General features: G+C 33.9%; 3 protein-coding genes across 4 annotated transcripts in view; 1 reads left to right on the top strand and 2 right to left on the bottom strand.

The window, feature by feature from the left end:
• Positions 1-28: 28 nt before the first annotated feature.
• On the top strand, positions 29-1,726 carry LOC149953220 (uncharacterized). Its single transcript, XM_090168822.1, has 5 exons — positions 29-732; positions 794-893; positions 956-1,078; positions 1,138-1,318; positions 1,377-1,726. Exons 1-5 carry the CDS (start codon positions 435-437, stop codon positions 1,680-1,682), a joined length of 1,008 nt encoding a protein of 335 aa, XP_090024948.1. The 5' UTR covers positions 29-434; the 3' UTR covers positions 1,683-1,726.
• A 974-nt stretch (positions 1,727-2,700) lies between these two features.
• l(2)k09913 (transmembrane protein 53-like lethal (2) k09913) lies at positions 2,701-5,085 on the bottom strand. The gene is made up of 5 exons (XM_090168820.1): positions 4,907-5,085; positions 4,400-4,591; positions 3,349-3,681; positions 3,045-3,284; positions 2,701-2,981 (listed from the first exon to the last, which is right to left on the bottom strand). Exons 2-5 carry the CDS (start codon positions 4,580-4,582, stop codon positions 2,718-2,720), a joined length of 1,020 nt encoding a protein of 339 aa, XP_090024946.1. The 5' UTR covers positions 4,583-4,591; positions 4,907-5,085; the 3' UTR covers positions 2,701-2,717.
• Positions 5,086-12,977: 7,892 nt separating this feature from the next.
• Positions 12,978-20,849, bottom strand: part of LOC149953218 (uncharacterized) — a 97,859-nt gene continuing 89,987 nt past the window's right edge. For both annotated transcript variants that reach the window (XM_090168831.1, XM_090168832.1), the window contains exon 3: positions 12,978-15,837. In XM_090168831.1, coding sequence (XP_090024957.1) covers positions 15,629-15,837 — 209 coding nt within the window. In that variant the 3' untranslated portion in view covers positions 12,978-15,628. The remainder of the gene's footprint in view (positions 15,838-20,849) is intronic.

The following is a 20,849-nucleotide window of genomic DNA, read 5'->3' as shown; positions in this document are numbered from 1 at the left end:
TCTTGAGATTAGAGCGCGCCACGCGGAGGAACGTAAAAACGTGGCAAAACGTGAAAAATTTATTTTTACTATTTTTTTATATTTATCTTAAAAATTACGTTAAATATATATTAATCACCCTCGAATATTAAAATCTATAAGCATTTTACCCTTAAAACTAAATTTTATGGTTAAAAATTGTAAACATCATTAAAAGATGTTCCAAAACTGCTCTATTTATCAAGGTCGAATAAAGTTTCCTTGAAAAGCTTTCAGTAATAGGTCATCGTACTGACGTAAATTATTAGTTAAAGAGATAATCATTAGTCAAATAGAAAACTCTGGTTTTCTCCCAAAAACCTGGTCATTGGTTATTTTTTATTTTTACATCGGGATTGCGCTAAAAAGGCATCCCTTCTACCTTTTGCTTCTACTGAAAGTGAAAAGAAGCACGCATGATGCAATTTTCAAACGTGAAAAACACGTTTCTGGCGACTAACAGTTTTGTGAAAAGGCTTCAAAGGTTTTCATCGGAAGGTCATGAATTAATGGCTAAAACGATAACACTGCCAACTATTTCGAAACGTCACACACTTCCTTACAAAATGACTTATTTCGATTCTGCTGCAAATGATAAAAATCTACCAACTATATTATTCTTACATGGAACACCTGGAACTTTCAAAGATTTCCATCTACAAATGCAGTTCTTCCAAAATAAAGGAATAAGGGTGCTGTCTCCAACTTTTCCAGGTTAAAAACAAAATTAATTGAAATCTTAATAAAGTGTAAATAACCTTAAAATTACTTTCAGATTACAAATATATTCACGAGTCAAAGCAGCAGTATTGTCATACGCCAGAAGATAGGGCAGCCTTTGTTCAAAGTTTACTAAATCAACTTTGCATTGAAAAGTACTTTAAACTTCAATCAAATTTTTATACACAATTTATGTCATATTTTTCTTATTTTATAGTGTTGATTTGGTTGTAGGTCATAGTAGCGCTATATATCCCACCCTTCTATTGGCAAACCAAAGTTCACAACTTAAAGTCCGTGCTTTGGCGCTGTTGAACCCAGCAACTCATATTGTTAGCAAGTAAAAGATCTTGTGAAAACTATTTAGTTTTTAATTAAAATACATTTTAAATTTTTTAGGGTATTAAAACCCTTAATTGCGAGTAAAATATTGGTATTTATGGGAAAGAGAAAAATTACTTTTGAGGCATTAGATTATTCCACTAAATTGTTGAAGATATCACTATCACCAGTTAAAACTGCAGGTTTAGATCATCCCATTTATGCCTTAACTACTATAATGATGGCAGACCTAACAAAGGTAATCCATTTAATAACTCTTTTAAGAAAGCTTTAAAAATTGTGTAAAATTTTTCCAGATTCAAAATTCTTTGAGATTACTTCAAGAATCTAAATTTCCAATGCTGTTGGCGTACAGTGGAAATGATAAGCTTTTTGAGTTAAATGTTTATAAAGATATGGAAAAAAAATTAGTTTCAGATCTACAATTATTGCAAGACGTAACAGCAAAGTATGACGAAAATGGTACAATAATTGAAGAATCCAAGCAACGAAATGAATGGATCAGAATTTTACATTTTGAAAAAGGAACCCATTATTCCATGTGGAAACATTCTCAAATAATTAACGAACATCTACTTCAGTTAATTCAAAAAGTTATTTAAGCTAATTACCAAAAAAAACTAGTAATTAAGAAATTTTGTATCAAATTATGCAAATTAAATTTTATTTTGAACACAATTTCTTTAATCTTTAACCAAAAGCTTGTTACACATTGATATTTATGATAAGATCAGTTTCGACAATATGTCTATAGTTGTTTTTTTACAAAGTGTAATTTCTGTAATTTTTTTAAAACAAAAAAAAACTTTTTACACATCAAAACTGATATTTTTGACAAGATGTCTATAGTTGCTCTTTTATTTATGTAGTGTAACATATCATTCATTTGTATAACTAGCTGATACATTTTTAAGAGTTTATGATGTTTGATTAATATTTTGAAATGGCTATATTATAGTGCGTAAAAGTTTAAAAATTTTCATGGGAGGAGGAGTAATTGAATTTTAAAAATCAAGAGTAAAAGTATAAAATTTAAGTCAGTGGATCGATTTATTTTTCTTAATCAATGCGATCAATATTAACAAAACATTGGTAATATTTCTATAAGAGCATTTCAAATTTGTGTAAACTTAAAACAATTAAGAAAATTGAGCTCTTGTCTTAGCACAAATCATGCTTATTACGCGTGGAAATTAAATAAGTTCATCGTAGAAACCTTCGTCATATCACTGGAAACAACCATTTTTCCCCATTCTGGACATTATGAAATCCCTAATTATCAATCATAATTAGTAAAAATTATGCATTCCAATTTTACCCCAAATAAAAAACATTTAAGCTTGTGTAAAACTGGATTTTTGTACCTCTAAATTAAATCAGTGATTGTAGCTTTGGTGCAATAATTTATAGATTTCCACTTTCACATTTTTCCCTAACTTCTTAAGTCAGAAATGGTTTAATCTCAAGCTTTACCCGTTCGAATTCGCTTCCCATTATAAAATAATATAAAAAATATCTTCATCTAAATGTATATATTTTCCAAGAGGAGAAATGATTTTATAACCTCTTTTTTGTGTATTCATAGGAAAACAAGGGAGTGACGTAAATGAAAGAACATACTATTTCATAAAACTTTTTTAAAGGTTACTCTTTTGACCCTCATTGTTGAAACCAATCTTGGTTAAGAAATTTTCTACTTGGTCGACGTATTCTTTGGGGTACATGAACATGTGGCTACAATGAACCGAGTCCTTAAAACACTTGACCTCTACTTCGTATCCTTTAGCGAGCCAAGATGAAGCCACTTTGCGGTTATCGCTGGGATTGCCAACAAGGTCCTTCTCCGAGACTATTAGCAAAGAAGGACAGGTCGCTTGCCGGAAGTGGAATGCTTCCGAAGACTAAACAGAAGAATTGTACAGTATTAAGAGTTTGTCACAAGCTATTAAAATTCGTTTTTATACCTTTAAATAATGTTTAGTGGCCGTTTCATGCATTAGTTTTAAGTGAGTATTGGTGTACCACTCAAGCATTCGTGACAGGATAGGGTTGGTAGTAACTGCTCGGGAAAAACCTTTAGAAATATTTGTAAAGTCTGCGGCACTGTCAAAAATTAAGCCTTTGAACCTGTCCAAAACTGATTGATACTCTTCAGGCTTTTCTTTGGCTTTCAACAAAATTTCTCCAAAAAGATACGCTCCAACCTTTGTACAGTAACATTTTATTTTAACAAATAGGCTTCTGGTAATAAAAGAATTAAAAACTCACTGAAAAGCCATGAATTAGGAGATCTTTGTACTGATCGTTCTTTTTCAAGTAATCTAGAACATTTTTGGCAAGGACTTGGGAACCCGTTACAGGAAAGAGTAAATCCATGGGAGGTAAATTGACAATGAGAACATCAAATCCCTTTTCCAAATAAATACTCGAGTATTTGTCCAAGTGTTTAGGTTTTGCCATCATCCAAGCCAAAATAATGACTAGAGGTTTCTCTTTGCTTGTTCCATTCTTGAACTCTTTGGTACTTCTCTTAATAGTAAAATTCTTGTCGACGTTTTCCGTTTGTAATGCACGGGAGCTCACCATATACGGCATGACTGACTGTGTTTTAAGATATTTCAAATTCCAGCAGCATCAAATAAAACAATGAATAGTTTAAGATAGAAATATATGTATTTCGAGGTTGGGTTAAGGTGCATAGATTAAAAAAATATTGCATAGTTTAAATAAATAAAAATATCTAAATTGCAGAGGATAATGTCTTAAATAATATAGAATTATGCTAAAAACGAAATATTTCATGTAAATGACTAAATGTTCTATTATGGTAATAGAGGGTAAGGGCATAACTAACAATTTTAAGTCGTCATAAAAAATAATACCCTTTAATACTAGCCACATAGTATTCCTAGATTTATGATAGTATTAATTTTTCTGAATTTTATGACACCAGCCTTTATATAGGGAAATGGTAAAAATAGTTCGTGAAGACACCTTTTGATTTTTGAATTTTATCTAGCTTATACCCGTTATCTAATAATAGAAAACTCTTATGACTAAAAACACTTTAAAATTTAGCAACTTAGGCAGAAATTGAGTGAATATGTCAGAAAAGATAAAACAAATGGGGGAAATTATATCTATAGAATATAAAAAGAATGTCCTTAATGTTGCTTAGCAACAATAGACTAACAGAATTTAAAATAGCTCTGTGCAAAAGGATGGGTAACGAAGCTTTTATCTCCTACAGTACTTAATTTCTCAAAGCCCTAATTTATTTTAACATTTTATTCAATAGATTTAAAGATAAATATAGAACCTTTTTGATGGAGAGAAGACCAGAGTACCCCAATTGATAAGAGCACAAACTGCGAAGTCCAGTTGAAAAGACTCCACTTGGACTATGCTGAATTGCAGATAAATTATAGGGTCGGCTTAGTGTAGCGCCGGTTGAATCCAGCAAAGCCAATGAAAACATGCGTAATTCTCTTGCAAAAGGCATTGTCTTTTTCTTAGGAGTAAAATGTGTAAAGGTTAATTTCTTGTTTGTGAACTATATTTCTTAACTGAAGCACCTCTACTTATAATGACAAAAAGACTTATACTTCAACAAGAACTTAAACTACACTAAATTAGAAAAACGATTCGTAATAGAATAAAAAATTAAATTATTTCCTTGTAAAAATCAATAAACCTGTAATTATTAAAATTAACTTTCCTTCATGGGGACATTGAAAACTTACAATGTACATTACAATTTTTAAAAAGTAACTTGAACAGTCAGGTTGAAAGCTTTAAAAAAACCAGAATTAAAAATAAAACTCACATATTAAACAATGAATAAATACACAGTAGATGTACACCACGACAGAGTAGTTGATGTTCACAAAAACTCTTCCTGTAAAATGTAATCTCCCGGCCTCCTCCACTGGTTATTCCGTGTCTTTTGTCTCGTTTATGGACGCAAGCAGCCTAGGCCGAAAAATAAATGAAATCCGTGTATGATTCTAGTAACTTAGTAAGCCTTAAGTATTATGTTTGTTTTTTAGCGAGATTTTAAAAGCATATTTTTTTTAAATATATTTAGTAAAAAATTACAATCAAAGAAGTAGAAACTACTAACACTAACCTCGTCCTAACAAGAGCATTGATAGACTGAAGTCACTGAACCAGAGATACTGACAGTATAGAGATATGAAACTCCCTATACATCGCTGCGACCCCGGTTTTTTTTTCGTTGACGCCGGCGCCATCTATCGGCCGGAAGATACCTTTTTTCCGTTGTTTATTTGTCGACTAGTTTGCTTACGTTTTGAATGAAATCCAATGAATAAAGAAATACGATTGTTTAGAGGATTTTAAATATAATTTATTAAAATAAGATCAAAAGTAAGTTTTTATTTAATTTTATTTAACGATTTATTTTAGTGAAGTTCATATATTAACTATTTTTTTGTTATTTTAGGCCTGAGACTTTGTTTCACACGGAACATACAATAAGGGGACCCAAAAATGCAAAAATTCTTATAATCATTGCGCTATTGAAAAGGTTACCATGGCAACAAAATCACGTGATCTCGTGGCATGGATTGTTAAAGCTAGTAACGCGCGAGAAATACTTCACTAACTTTCGTTCCTATAAAAGTAAAGCTGATGACGCATTTTTCGTCACGGAGTCGGAAATGACGTAAATTGAACAATATCCCGTAAACAAGGTTCCATTAAAGAAAATGCTTTTATGGCATACTTATGAGAGATTATGTTACATATGGTACTACGAATGGAAAGTTGTACAAAAAATTTATTATATCTTTCAAGTAATCAACACATGAAACATGCTGATGCATATAATCTTTTGAAATAAACCAAGTTTGATCAATTGTTCTTGAAATAATTTTGGTAATCCTCTTACCTTTGTGTACGTTACTTGGCAACTTTTCATTTAGTTTTTTAATTTTCAATTGCAAACTTTTTATTTTAGATTTCTGTTTCTTATACCTAGTTCTTAAATATGATGTTTGCTTTTTGGTCTTAATTCCAGTGATTTGAACCTTTTTGTTTTCGTATGTTTTGCTATCTTCTGCTTGAATATTTTTGTTTGCATAGGTCTATTGTTGCGCTCATCCACCACTTCTACCGACCGTTTACTAGATTCCATTTGAAATTTGAGTTTTAACTTATGACCCCGTTACCAGTTCCTGCCGTTACTAATATATAAATTTCATCGTACCAGTTGTTTTATGACAGTGCTTGATATCATTTTCTACTAACGTCGTAAGTTCTACGGAAAATTTACTTTTGAGCAAATAGTTAAATTATCATTCCTTTTGGAAATACGTTTCATTTAAATTAACTTATAAATAAACAATAGGCCTACTTAAAACTCAATTTTTACTTGTTGGCCTAAATTCATTTGAAAATATTGTTCGAATAGCGTTTGGCATCAGTCTGTTTTTTGTTTTACTATTCATAAAACAAGAATCCTCAAAATGTAGGGCGAATATTTTATTATGATGTAATTGTATAGCATCTTTCAATAATTCTTGCATCCTAAATTTTAATTTATTAATTCTTCCGACATTTATCAGCCATTTCACAGAGGTAAATTTATTGAAAAACCCATAGACATATGAAATAAAATATGTCTATGGAAAAACCACATATTAAAGATAGGCCTAACAAAAGCTATTAATTAAATTTTCCCACCGTTCTTTCTCTTTTGGAAACTTAAACAATGAGATCCTTGGCTTTTCTTTAGAACTATTACATAATTTTGCAGAACAATTACTACCGGGCATATTTCTTTATGGCTACAAACACTCAAGATAATAATTTCTGAGACGACACGCGTAGATACATTTTTGCATCTGAAAACCGCAGTTTGGGATTTCGAAAAATGCGCTTTCTTCCGGCGGTTAGGCGTCGCTCCGCTCAGGATTTTTTAAATTCCGGGGGTCACTTTTCAGGCGGAGTTTCATATCTCTATATTGTCAGTAACTCAGTATCTCTGCACTGAACATCGAAAGCTGTGTTTATGAAAAAAATTCCTGACAGATTCAAGGAAAAGCGCTACACAACGGCCGTTTAGGAAAATATTGAATTAGAATAATTTATTCGTTCTCCGTACTACATTTTCTCTTATTTTTTTTTTTGAATGGTTTAAGGGAACATAACCTCAGGTATTTGGTGTGGGACACCAACGTTTGCAGCTCTGGCCGCTCTTGGCTTTGGCTTTAAAAATGTAATTAAAGGGGTCTTCCTTAACGATGGCTTTGCAGGCAGGAATCCATACCTCTACCTGGAATGCTTATCGCGGCAGATTTTCGTCTCGATGTGGCTGACGGTTTTTTTGACGTCACTATGTTAACTTAACAAACAATTACGTAAGAGGGGAGCGCGCGCAAAGGGGTTTTTTTCTCTCGTAGGCGGGGCCAAAGCCGTCAGAGTGATCTTACCATACCCGATACGGCAGGACGAATTCCAGAAGCTTTGACCATACTCAAACGTTAGTCTTACCATATAAAACGAACTAACAGAGCTAACAATCTTGTAAACTTGTACTGAATTATTGAGACATATTTTATATAGGAACTGATGATGCTGGAAATTTGGAGCCCCCGGTTTCATCTGTTATTTTTGCACCGGAATATTATCTTACCTTCGAAAAGGCGTTGAGTGCTTAGTAAATCTTTTACTCCATCGAAATTTACCGAATAGAGAAAGACTGCCCCGGTAATAGTTTCTCCTGGCTGTGAACTAACATTAGGATCGAATATTTTTGAGATGGGAGACACATCGAGCCTGAGTAGTTTTTTGGTCGGTTCGTAATCCATATCTTTATACGTTGGTACCGCCAAATCGTTGGTTTGAGACGAAAAATCTTTTTCTTGCTCCCGATTTTAATTTTCAAAGTTTCCAATTCATCCCTAATATGTAGAATTTACATTTATTAATAAATTACTGAAAGATATTTTATTTCAAAACAACTAAGTCAACTTCGCAAAATTTAATAAATGTTAATTGGTACATTATTACGCTTTTTATAATAAAAAAATTAGTAGTTTGAAAATCGAACTACATGATTTTATTCAGACGTTTGACATTTTTAAATTAAATAAGAATGAAACGGATTATGGTAATATTGAAATTACATCATAATTACATAATTAGTATTATTAAATAATTAATATTATTAAATAATTAATTTTATTAAATAATTAATATTATTAAATAATTAATATTATTAAATAATTAAAATTATTAAATAATTAATATATTATTAAATAATTAATATCGCTTATTTAACAACTTCATTAAACCAGCAAATAATACATTAACATTTCACGTAGTTGACAAACGAATTGAAACTAAATATTGACTTACCATTTTTCAAACAAAAACGATGCAAACTGCTCATTAGACTTATCAATTTTTTTATATCTCTAGTCCACCTTTCGTACGATGCTAAACCGAGATTTACTTTATATTCATCCATAATTGTAATGGATAGATTATGCAAATAATCAACAAATTTCCGAAAAAAATTCAGACACCGTTTAGTCTCTACTCTCGTGTTTTGCTCGATATGGTATACCACGAAGAAATATTACGGTCTGGTTATTTTCCTCGAAAATGGAAAAACGTCTGGTCCCGGTATAAAAAGAAAAATGTACCTACCCAAGGAAAAGGGGAAGAGCTTATACGAAATGTTTGAATGAACCACTTATCGGATTAGAGACCCCAGCTGATTTTACCTGTCAATCTGCCCCCGAAGGTCTGATCCCCCCGTATGCGTATAGTCCATTCCGTCTTCAACTATTTTACACGAAGCTAGAAGCTTTCCAATATCAAGTTTGAAGTGAGGTTTGAATAGCTCATAGCATGAGTCGCACTAGATGCTAACGCCATCTCTGTTTAAAAAAGGAACTAAAGTGCCCCATGGGCAAAAAAATCCCTTGCGAGAGTGCGTTTAACTGAAAATTAGAAACTCAGCTGAAGCGGAAGAGTATATTTATAGTTAATAAAGTCTTACATTTTTTTACGTATGAAATTATAAAGGTCAAATCTTGTTTTAGCGCGGTCGGCAGAGATAAGAGGGATTAAAGGTAGAACCCCTGGGTGGTCTACACAGGCCCGTCTTAAGACCTTTTGGGGCCCTGGGCTAAATTATTTCCTAAAACCTTTGCGATCCCGAACGGTCAGCCTTTGTATGTCCGTTGTCTAAATTCAACTATACAATAATCAAACCAAAACTTTTAATTTCAAAAGTATAACATATATAGGCCTACTGAAAATAAGATTTTTACTGACAGTAACTCGCTGTTAGGTTTAAGAAATTGTAGGTACCGTAAGCTACGCGATGTAAATAAAAGATAGTAAGATACATAATATTAAATGAGCGTAAATAATATTTAACCAACTAAAACCTTATCCTTATCCCTAGAGTAGAGGCGGTATGGCTGGCCTTTCCGGGCCCCCAAAACTGGCTGGGGGCCCTGGGCTGTAGCCCATTTAGCCCATGCCTTAAGACGACCTTGGGTCTACACAGTTAGTTTTTTGTCTATCGGTTTTTACACACAATCTTAAGGATTTGCGTGTATTAGTTTCACGTACAGTGTAGCCGATTACGCCGTGTCGCGCATATCTCTTCAACAGTTAGGTCTAGAAAAGTCAATGATATCTCGTTCGAATGTACATACCTCTGCATACATTTTTGAAATAGGAGCCCTAGAAGTTGGGCAAATGCCCAATTTACTATTTTCAGTGGTTTCGCTTTGTGTGGTAGATATTTTATTTAAAATTAAGTCCGATAACGTTAAAAAATATTTTTGGTTAGGTTAGGATTCAGCGGATCTACACCTTCGGTTATATCAGTAAATAATAAATTTAAGTATAGTTTCCAGGGTAATTTACGGGACCCCAATTTTATATTTTTCCCTAAAAGTCTACATAACGTTCCTTAATTTAAGTCCGATTTTCATGAGAGTTATATTTTTGAATAGCTATGTTTTCCATATAACCTAGATTTGCAACTAAGTTTCTTAATTTTAATTCTAAGTAAAGTTTTTTGGGCGGCGTATACGGACCCCCGCAATTTCCAACATTGCAAATCCGCGAGTTTATAGAGGTCTACGCGCCCGTTTCCCTCTCGCATTTTTCAAGGCCGCGCTTTCAATGTATGACCCGAAGTAAAAATAAGTGTGACACTCAACGTGTGACCACAAGTAACAAATAAAATTGACGCAAAACGTCTGACCAGGATTAACAAATAAGTGTGACCACAGAAGTAACAAATAAGTATGACCGTGGATATATATTGGTTATGTCACCGGAATTGCAGGTTGCTGTAAATAGCTCAAACAAACTTAACATATCAGGAGGATTGTGTGTATTCTGACCGTAGTACGTCCTGTCACTTTTGAACTGAAGTGGGTCATTTATGAATACAAATTTAAGTTGCGTACAACGCACTCCTATGCCTTTTCGTTTTGCTTACCTTACTCGAAACTTCGTAATTTATTTTACGTGTTTTCTTATCGGCTTTAAATGTGTGATACATTTTCTTTAACGTGGTTTTATTTATTTGAGATATGTAATAATAATAATATAATAAAAAATGTTCTACCGGTCGGGATAGAACCGGGCTTTGTTTTTAGGAGGAAGCTCGGAATATAATAAAAAATGATCTACCGGTCGGGATAGAACCGGGCTTTGTTTTTAGGAGGAAGCTCGGAATATAATAAAAAATGTTCTACCGGTCGGGATAGAACCGGGCTTTGTTTTTAGGAGGAAGCTCGGAATATGGCGGTATATGGTTAAGTCACGTGTCCAGTAGCCAAAATCACTTTTCGTCAAATGTCATCGATGATTGGAACTCTCCCCAAGCAAATATTTTTATCCCCAATCGCCACGTATCTTCCATTTTCCTCAAAATCGTAATAAAATAGAATAAATTTGTGTTTTGTTACTGCCTTTGCGTCTCTAACTACGGCCAACTTTGATCTCGCGCTATAGCGCCCAATCCATTCGTTGAAGCAGGAATTCATACCTCGAACTTGGAATGGTTATCCGGCCGTATTCCCTATGGTAAGATCTCGGGGACCGTTTTCAGTGACGTCTATGAGAAAAAAAAAATCGCCCCCTCGCACGCGTCTCCCCTCTTTAGGAGTTTTTACCCCGCGCAACCTCCCGTTTTTACAACTGTAGTTTTTTGTTGTTCGACTCCCCGGCCATTTCGAAATTTAGGGTTTGACACCCCACCATTGATAGCGACGGGTCAGCTCGCTCTTCCGACCTCTCCATGTGGAAGGATTAAGTCCGGCATTGTTAGCGCTGTCAAAATTGTCAGCAGTGACAATGCCCTTGAGAACCGCGAAGTCCGAACTACGAGGTGACCGTCGCTATCAATACGGGGATAGCGAAGGGAAAAGCAAAAAGATGTTTGGACCCTTTTTCGACACAGGGGGATGAAATTATCTGAAACTAGGATTTAATACCATTGAAAATCGTAAGAGAAAACACGTATGCTCTGACGTCAAAATGATGAAAAAAACGGTCCCCTAGATAGAGACGGAAATCGGCCGAGATAACCATTCCAAGTTCGATGTATGAATTCCTGGTTGAAGTTAACTTACGAGCGAAAGATATCTGTATGAATTGGGCGCCCCTAGCGGAATATTAATTTTAGAATAGTTTTTCCATCGAAGCCAATATAAAAAACTGTACGAGTTCAGCGCCACACTCGTTATAGCGCTAAATTCCTTGCTCACGGAATTTCGGCGAATGGGTTGACCGCAATAGCGCGAGATCAAAGATGGCCGTTCTCTACCTTAACTTTCATGATTGTATCGATGCTCAAAAGACGCTTAAAGGGAATATAACCTCTGATATTTCTGTCGCCCTCCAAGGGTTCCAATATTGTCCGCTGCCTCCCATTGCTTTTCACACCTGCGGCGCTGATAATCACTGAATGTGAAGGGAATAAAGGAAATTGATGGGGTCTTCCATAAAGAACGCGGCAGAGGTTTGTAACGTATTTTACTCTCCCTGAACTTATAATGATACCTCGGGCGTATGGTGTCACCAAAAACTTTCCTCGCTCCGGGAAGGAGGTTGCCACCGATTAGGGGTTAAACCTCCGACCCGAGCGTGGAAAAGACAGAATCAATGATTTGGTAAATATACTATGTTTGTGTTCGTGTAAATATATTTCTTTGTTGTACATACTTCTGACTTGCTTTTTACGTTTATTCATTATTCTATTATAGTAACCATTTAACTCCCTATTTTATTTATTTAATGTAACACTTAATCCTAATCTCAATTAATCTAATTAATTAACCCTAGACAACTTAACCATAATTTAAAATCACCATTACTTTACCATAATATTTCAAAGTGTTACAGGTTCTATTCCCTTTAATAATCGTCCTCGCAGGAAATCGCCCAGTAGTAATAGCCAGATATTGTTTATATAGTGCTTGTGGAAATAATGGAAACTTTTCACCTTTGAAAAAAACGTTGGATTTTTACCAAGCCTTAATATGTCCAAAAAGCTACCTAGTTAAAAGGGAACGCTTGTTGGTGCCGAAAGGGTGAAAAATTTCCATAATTTTACCAAGCACAATATAAAGAGTGACTTGCAGGTTTTGGTTGTTAAATAAATAAATATATAATATATAACTACATAAATAATGACATACAGGTCCAGGCTCTAGGAATAATTAGTAAACATCAATTTATCAAATGTGAAAAATAACAGAAAACCAGGAAGTAGTTGGAAAAGTTGATCGAATAAATAATCAAGGCAAAGCACTTTAATTTTGTTTTATTTGACGATATATTCCTTCATGAAAAACCAATGTTTCACGTTAAATAGGCCACGAATTAGTATGCACGGTTGATATATATATTTTATGATAGTAAACGAATAAGAGATTTAACACGTACCTTGATATAAATGCGGTTTTACGGTAAGTTAACAAACCATTTTGTTGTAGTAGTAGTTTAGTTTAAAATGCAATTATAATGGTTTATTACCGATGCTGAATATAAACAACAATTTTTATTTTTAAGTAATGGCAGTGTCTTTAAATTTTTTTTTAAACGCACCATTTTCTTGTCATCTGTACATAGGCACATTTTTAAACATTAATTTTGTGTTAAATGGCAATTTTGTTTCTACGTTCCTAAATTAACGATCTAAGTAAATTTTGATGTTTCCTTCACGTGACGGACATGAAATCGTATGTTCAGTTTTGAAAGTTAGTGGGTGAAAATTCCCTTACCCGGATGTTGTGAAGGTTGTCCAAAGCTTATAAGCTTATCACGTTTGTCATGGAATGTATGAATTTTAACCATGAATATATTGTAATTACGTAATCACTTATGCCAATTAGTAGACAGAGGTTTATCGTTGACTCGAACTTGTAATTCTTAGAAAATTATCTGTATGCTAGTTATACTACTAAAAATCAGTTGATAATTATAAATTAAGGTATTTTCTGTTAATATTTTTGTCTAATTCCGTTCAAACGAAAAAAGGCATATTAAAATTTTATGAATTAATTTTCATACTAGGCCTTGGCCATAAAAATGACCACATTTAAAAGCGTTGCACATTTGAGTGGCGGTGCGTGAAACGTCATATTAGGCTTCGTGCGTAGTTTAAATTTTGGTCATAAGTATCGCCACCTACCGACCGAGTTTTAAATTGAATATATGAAAGCTGTCTGCTCGATCAAAATTATCTCTGCACAACAACGGAAAGTTTCAACCGAAAAACAGAAATTCAAAAGTGATCTGCAATTTTTATATAGTTGACGGATATTCAGGCAGATGGCGCTATAATTCCTAAGCTCGAAGCATGCAACGAAGCCCCTCCCATACCCGGGACTGAGGACGCAAATCGATGATTCATGGTAGAAATGAATACATTCACCCACTGACTTTCGACATCGATGAATAGTTCTTTTTGTAAAGTAACGTGGCCTTCCGGTTTTAATGTTGCTCTTACGTCACAGTCTTTTACTTTTACAAGCCTACGAGCTCGCGCTACAGTCACGAGGAATATAGGTTCGTACTAATAAAGCTGGGTCTTGTGAAGTAAGAGCAAAATTTTAACAAGTTGGGTAAAACCACTTTATTTTATGAAATCAACTATTAGTTGTACGGCGAAGTTTTTAGCTTTTGATTTCAATTCACGTTGACCAAGTGGCGACATCTGTTAGACGATCAGATACTAACCCAAACGAAAGGATAAGTAACACGTAAAATTCAAATAAGTTTGACAGATTCCACGAATTAAATACAAAATATTATCAGCAGAACATTTAGTTACAAAATTAGTTAATATAATAATACAAATGAAAGCGTGCTTAAAAGCTACAGAATTACTCTTAGAAATAGAATATCGTCACAGTTTTATTTACTTTATATTTTGTCTTCCACTGTCAAAAAGTTAAAATTCTAAAATGAGGCTGAAATAAGTGAGATTTACAACATATATCATAAAGTCTGTTTCATTGATTTAGGTACTAAGATTTAATTTCTATACTTTTTCAGATTCATATTTTTAAATAAATGACAATGTAAATAAACTAAATGCTGTATAAGTACTTATAATATATACCGAAATATTGATCTATAAGCACCAATAAAAATTCTAATTGTGATAAAATTCAATATTAAGAAACAATTCATTAAATATGTCAATACAGAGGAAAATGTTTCTTGTACAGAAAGCGTAAATTACTGATACTTATTAACTTATGGATTAACACAACCGCGTAGTATAATAAAAACATTTATAAAGCAAGTGGCGGCTTCGAAGAAAACCACTTGGATGCTTTTCCGTTTTACACCAAATGTATCCCGTAAAGTGTCGCCCCCTGTCCTTGTAACAACACTAAATATTTTAATTTTATCACCTGAAGAGAAATTCAGTTTAAATCCCTAAAAATAATCTACTAAAATTTACGTTAATAAACATATTAAAAGCGTAATGACATGTATGTATAGTGCTGTACTACGCTAAAGCCACCACTCGCTTTAAAAGTGACGTAACAATAAGTTCATTTACCCATTCTTAGATGGCGCCAGGCGAGCGTTCCCTTTCCTTCCGGCGATAAACAATACGATCAGTCTTACAAAATCTCAATCCGAGTCCGTCCTTCGGTCGCTAGCATTCACTATTATTTTAAGTTATAATTTTTTTGTTTCACATAACGGCGGTAGAAATTTACTACCCCCCAAACTTTAATTCTACAAAATTATACTTTGTTAACCTTAACTTTGTCGCATTTGTGACAAAATATCAACAATAAAATGATCATATTATCGTCAAGATTCGTGACCAATAAAATTTGATCGTAGAATCATAGAAGCGCAAGCTCGAGTTTCTCGCGACTTCTTGTTCATATTGTTCTTTTTTTTACATCTTTCATTTTATTCAATATAAATGTATAATTGGGCCTCGAAACAACAGTAATCAGGGTGGCGTTCTTGGTTTTGGTCCTCGGTGGATGTCTGGCATATTCCGCTCCGGCTCCTAGAGGAATCGCTTCAAAGGTAGAGCGACTACGAGAGCCATCGGCAAAAGAGCGACCAATGAAATGCGACCGGAAGTGGCAGAATTGCAATAATCGGAAGAGCAGGTACAGCGTTTCCGTAACCAGGCAACGGTCTGGTCATTCTGACAATTCCCCGTCATTTCGGACGATTTGCGGACGCAGTTGCGACGCCACTGGTCCAGCGAACCTGCGATTACATCACAAAAAACAATTAACATTTATTAATTTTATTCAGACAATTTTGAAATAAATTATTTGTGGCGCCATCTACATCTTATACTATTTAAGTTTTGTATGGCGCCATCTACATCTGATACTATTTAAGTTTTGTATGGCGCCATCTACATCTGATACTATTTAAGTTTTGTATGGCGCCATCTACATCTGATACTATTTAAGTTTTGTATGGCGCCATCTACATCTGATACTATTTAAGTTTTGTATGGCGCCATCTACATCTGATACTATTTAAGTTTTGTATGGCGCCATCTACATCTGATACTATTTAAGTTTTGTATGGCGCCATCTACATCTGATACTATTTAAGTTTTGTATGGCGCCATCTACATCTGATACTATTTAAGTTTTGTATGGCTCCATCTATATCTGATACTATTTAAGTTTTGTATGGCGCCATCTACATCTGATACTATTTAAGTTTTGTATGGCACCATCTACATCTGATACTATTTAAGTTTTGTATGGCGCCATCTACATCTGATACTATTTAAGTTTTGTATGGCGCCATCTACATCTGATACTATTTAAGTTTTGTATGGCTCCATCTATATCTGATACTATTTAAGTTTTGTATGGCGCCATCTACATCTGATACTATTTAAGTTTTGTATGGCACCATCTACATCTGATACTATTTAAGTTTTGTATGGCGCCATCTACATCTGATACTATTTAAGTTTTGTATGGCACCATCTACATCTGATACTATTTAAGTTTTGTATGGCACCATCTACATCTGATACTATTTAAGTTTTGTATGGCGCCATCTACATCTGATACTATTTAAGTTTTGTATGGCGCCATCTACATCTGATACTATTTAAGTTTTGTATGACGCCATCTACATCTGATACTATTTAAGTTTTGTATGGCGCCATCTACATCTGATACTATTTAAGTTTTGTATGGCGCCATCTACATCTGATACTATTTAAGTTTTGTATGGCGCCATCTACATCTGATACTATTTAAGTTTTGTATGACGCCATCTACATCTGATACTATTTAAGTTTTGTATGGCGCCATCTACATCTGATACTATTTAAGTTTTGTATGACGCCATCTACATCTGATACTATTTAAGTTTTGTATGACGCCATCTACATCTGATACTATTTAAGTTTTGTATGGCGCCATCTACATCTGATACTATTTAAGTTTTGTATGGCGCCATCTACATCTGATACTATTTAAGTTTTGTATGGCGCCATCTACATCTGATACTATTTAAGTTTTGTATGACGCCATCTACATCTGATACTATTTAAGTTTTGTATGGCGCCATCTACATCTGATACTATTTAAGTTTTGTATGACGCCATCTACATCTGATACTATTTAAGTTTTGTATGACGCCATCTACAGCTAATACTATTTAAGTTTTGTATGGCGCCATCTACATCTGATACTATTTAAGTTTTGTATGACGCCATCTACATCTGATACTATTTAAGTTTTGTATGACGCCATCTACATCTGATACTATTTAAGTTTTGTATGGCGCCATCTACATCTGATACTATTTAAGTTTTGTATGGCGCCATCTACATTTGATACTATTTAAGTTTTGTATGGCGCCATCTACATCTGATACTATTTAAGTTTTGTATGACGCCATCTACAGCTAATACTATTTAATGCAATTACGTATTAACGATAATGTTATCAGGTATATCATTAGCAAGTTCGTATGCTTTTTAATCACAAAACGTAAATATAAATGCGATAATCTGTTTGAAACATTACCTCGAAAAAATCGAAAGCTGAAGAACTTTCGCTACAAACTAGGGTTGTTAATTTTCCGGAAAAATAAAATGCGGAAAAATTTCCAGAAAATTTTCCGAATTGCGGAAAATTTTCCGCAAATCGGAAAAATAAAAAATTTAAACATAAATTACTTTTCAAGGGTTTTTAATATTTTAAACTTTTTATCGATTTAAAATGACTAATATCAGTAAACATACTTCAAAACATTAATAGTGTTACATTTCAACCAGTTTAAACTAGTCTATAGGTTTAGTTTTACTTTTAGATTAGGAAAAATGAGGTGAAAATGCCGCTTTATTTAAATTTGCAAAAAAATATATTAGACAAATCATGGAATGAAAACGTTTTTATTTTTTTCGGAAAAATTTCCGGAAAAAAGGCCTCGGTAATTTTCCGGAAAATTTTCCGACTTACAACACTACTACAAACTAAGCTTTGATTAGGTTAGAATCTCACATTTTTAGGTACCTGATACTATCATGATACTAACAATTGTAAGTATTTATCTTTTCTGATAGTAGATGGCGCATTAGTCTCTGTAGACTGTAATGGAATGGGTTAAATATTATTTTAATAACTTGAAAGTTTGCAGCTCTAGATTAAAAATATTTTTATTATAAAATGTTGAAACTACAGACTAGAGGCTCTTAATTCGTCCGCTGCACTCGTGCGTAATTGTAAGTGTCGCCACCTTACGGCAGGGTCTACACAAATACGATTAGGTTTTCTCCCCTGAAGTCACCACTAGCACAACTGATTATTAACTTTCACAACTTCGATTGCGCTGTAGCGAAAGTTAAAATTTGGGTTGTCAGAGTATTTTAGAACAATAACTTAATTTTCCGAACTAAATTTTTGAACTACCCAAAATGACTTCCCGAATGAAAATTTTTGATAGTTCTGAATTTTAGAACTACCCAAATACGGCAGAAATATCCAATAAAATAGGCCCGGCCTTAAGTGTCGAGTTACAGATTTTAACTTTTACATTTATCAGAAGTTAATAAATTTTATCAACTTACATTTCAGTACAAAAGTTATTTAAACGTTAAAAACCTTTCGAGGATCAAATAATAATTACAGAATTTGCCATAGATCTAGAGTAAAATTACCTTAAAAAAGTGTGAAGATAAAAATGAATTCCCTGACTTTTTACAAATTATTAAAATTGCCTGACCTTTCCCTGATTTTTTAGGGCCATTTTTAAATTCCTCGAATTTTCCCTGATTTCCCTGGCGTGTGGCAACCCTGGCCGAAGTAAATGTTACTTTTAGTATTGAAATAGTTTAAATTTCCAATAAGCCTTGGCCGATCCTTCACCATTATATGACACTCCCCAAAACTATTCATAGCTCACGGGGAGTTCACAGTCAATTTGTATTTATTTATATGGTCATTGGCGAAACAAATTATCCATAAAAAACTAATGCAGGGCGGATAGGAGGTATTATTATTATGTTACTTATGATAATAATACTAGCAGACGACAGGAAATTAGTTTTTCAAGGCACAAAGAGAACTATCGTTAAAGGGGGTTAATTTTAATTAAAATAATTAAAAATTAGAATTAAAATTATTTTGTTTTTCCTTTATTGTTACCTTATACGTAAGAAGTCGCTATTTTAAAATATCAAGTAAATATTCTTAGAAAATATAATTATTACACATAGCAAATAATTTACGGGTATATATTTAATCGTGAGGCTCGCCCATTTAAAACTGATTCGAGCCTGCGAAGGCACACGTTTCATAATTACTTATCATTTAAGAGTATTTGATATACTTCTGGTATAGCCTTTTCACCACCGTTTCAATTAATTCAAAATATTGAAATTGTTCCCCGGTTAACTTTCATTAACAAAAAGTTTTGAATAATTCACGGAGATCCACCGGAATAAAATCTCAACATACCACGAGGCTAATATTTAAAGGTAACATTTCGATGGAGATTGCATCGCCGCAAAACATGACCCAAAAACAGAAATGGATTTAACTTTCAAAAGGTTTCTTTGATTTTCTCTATGGTCTAGGCTTACGATCGAACCTTTAATACCGCACTGACAACTGCCAATGTACTTTCCCATTACAGTAACGTAGCCAAATGACAAGGGGGGAAGTCCGTCCGTATCGATTCCACCTACAACCGAAGTTCGAGGAATTTTCGAATTGAAATGGAAAAGCAATAGCTCGCGCGTGACATTAGTTATCTCTATAGTGAAAGGTTAGCCTTAAACGCGCAATATCCCCCTACACTTTGGCCAATCACTCCCTGCCTTTGAGACGTGGCCGTCATCTTAACTTCGGCGTTATCGCTAAGCTTTCCTAGTGGCGAGGTCTAAAAAGGCAAAGGGTTAGCCAATCTATTGTTTATTGGATCACGGAATGAAGTAGGTGGAGCTACTGACCTAGAAAAAAAATGCTCAAAAATGCGAAGGTATAAAAGAGAAGCCCGAGGATTAACAGTTGTCATAGCGACCGAGACAGGGTGGGTAGGCGCTAGTTACTCCCCTCGGGCCTTTGGGCATTTATTATTCCATTATGCACTCGGCTGCTTGTATTTATTATCGGCCAACTCGGCACGATTTAATTTCAAAGTCTGGACTTCGAGTTTGAAAACATTATCTCAAGACTTAACGACGCGAAAGCAATGTAGAAGTTCCAACGCTTCGACAGCGCTGACGGAAAATTATATGGTAGGTTAGACGTTCACGTTTGTAACGTCGGTTGCTTAACATCTCTAAGCGAACTCCCGATAAGGATGCACTGATATATCTGCCTATTTTTTTAATATCGGTATGGGCCAATATCGGCTTAAGCGAAGCCGATATTGGCCGATACCGGTATTAGAAAAATATTTTCAGAAAAACATTTAAAAATAAGAAAATTCTCGATTAACTAACTAATGATAATATTTAATTTGATTGAATAAAATGGTATGAAAGTGTGCTGAACCGTCTTTTACAATGATTTTATCATATACACTACTGTTATTTGGTAATTTGCCCATTTTAGTGATTTTGGGCGATTTTCGAATTTAAATATACATTATTTTTTTAAATTCAGACCGACCTGATTGAAAATTATATTTTTAATTAGTACTGATTATTTCTGAACAACGTTTTCAGTTGCATTTAGAAATTTCAATTTTAAGTGAGATTTCTGGCCAATTCGTACCAATTGATACAGGCGCCA

Source organism: Leiobunum rupestre, chromosome 3 (assembly GCF_980474605.1).
Source record: "Leiobunum rupestre chromosome 3, qqLeiRupe1.1.hap1, whole genome shotgun sequence".
In the NCBI taxonomy this organism is placed as follows: Eukaryota; Metazoa; Arthropoda; class Arachnida; order Opiliones; family Sclerosomatidae; genus Leiobunum; species Leiobunum rupestre.
The sequence above is the reverse complement of the archived record's forward strand: the minus strand, read 5'-3'. Positions and strand labels throughout refer to the sequence as shown.

What these genes read in the sequence shown, in the direction of transcription:
- LOC149953220 (XM_090168822.1), top strand. Translation starts at nt 435, where the DNA reads ATGATGCAATTTTCAAACGTGAAAAACACGTTTCTGGCGACTAACAGT. An exon ending in GCTGTCTCCAACTTTTCCAG is followed by an intron (nt 733 to 793) that starts GTTAAAAACAAA and finishes AATTACTTTCAG; the next exon opens with ATTACAAATATATTCACGAG. An exon ending in GCAACTCATATTGTTAGCAA is followed by an intron (nt 1,079 to 1,137) that starts GTAAAAGATCTT and finishes TAAATTTTTTAG; the next exon opens with GGTATTAAAACCCTTAATTG.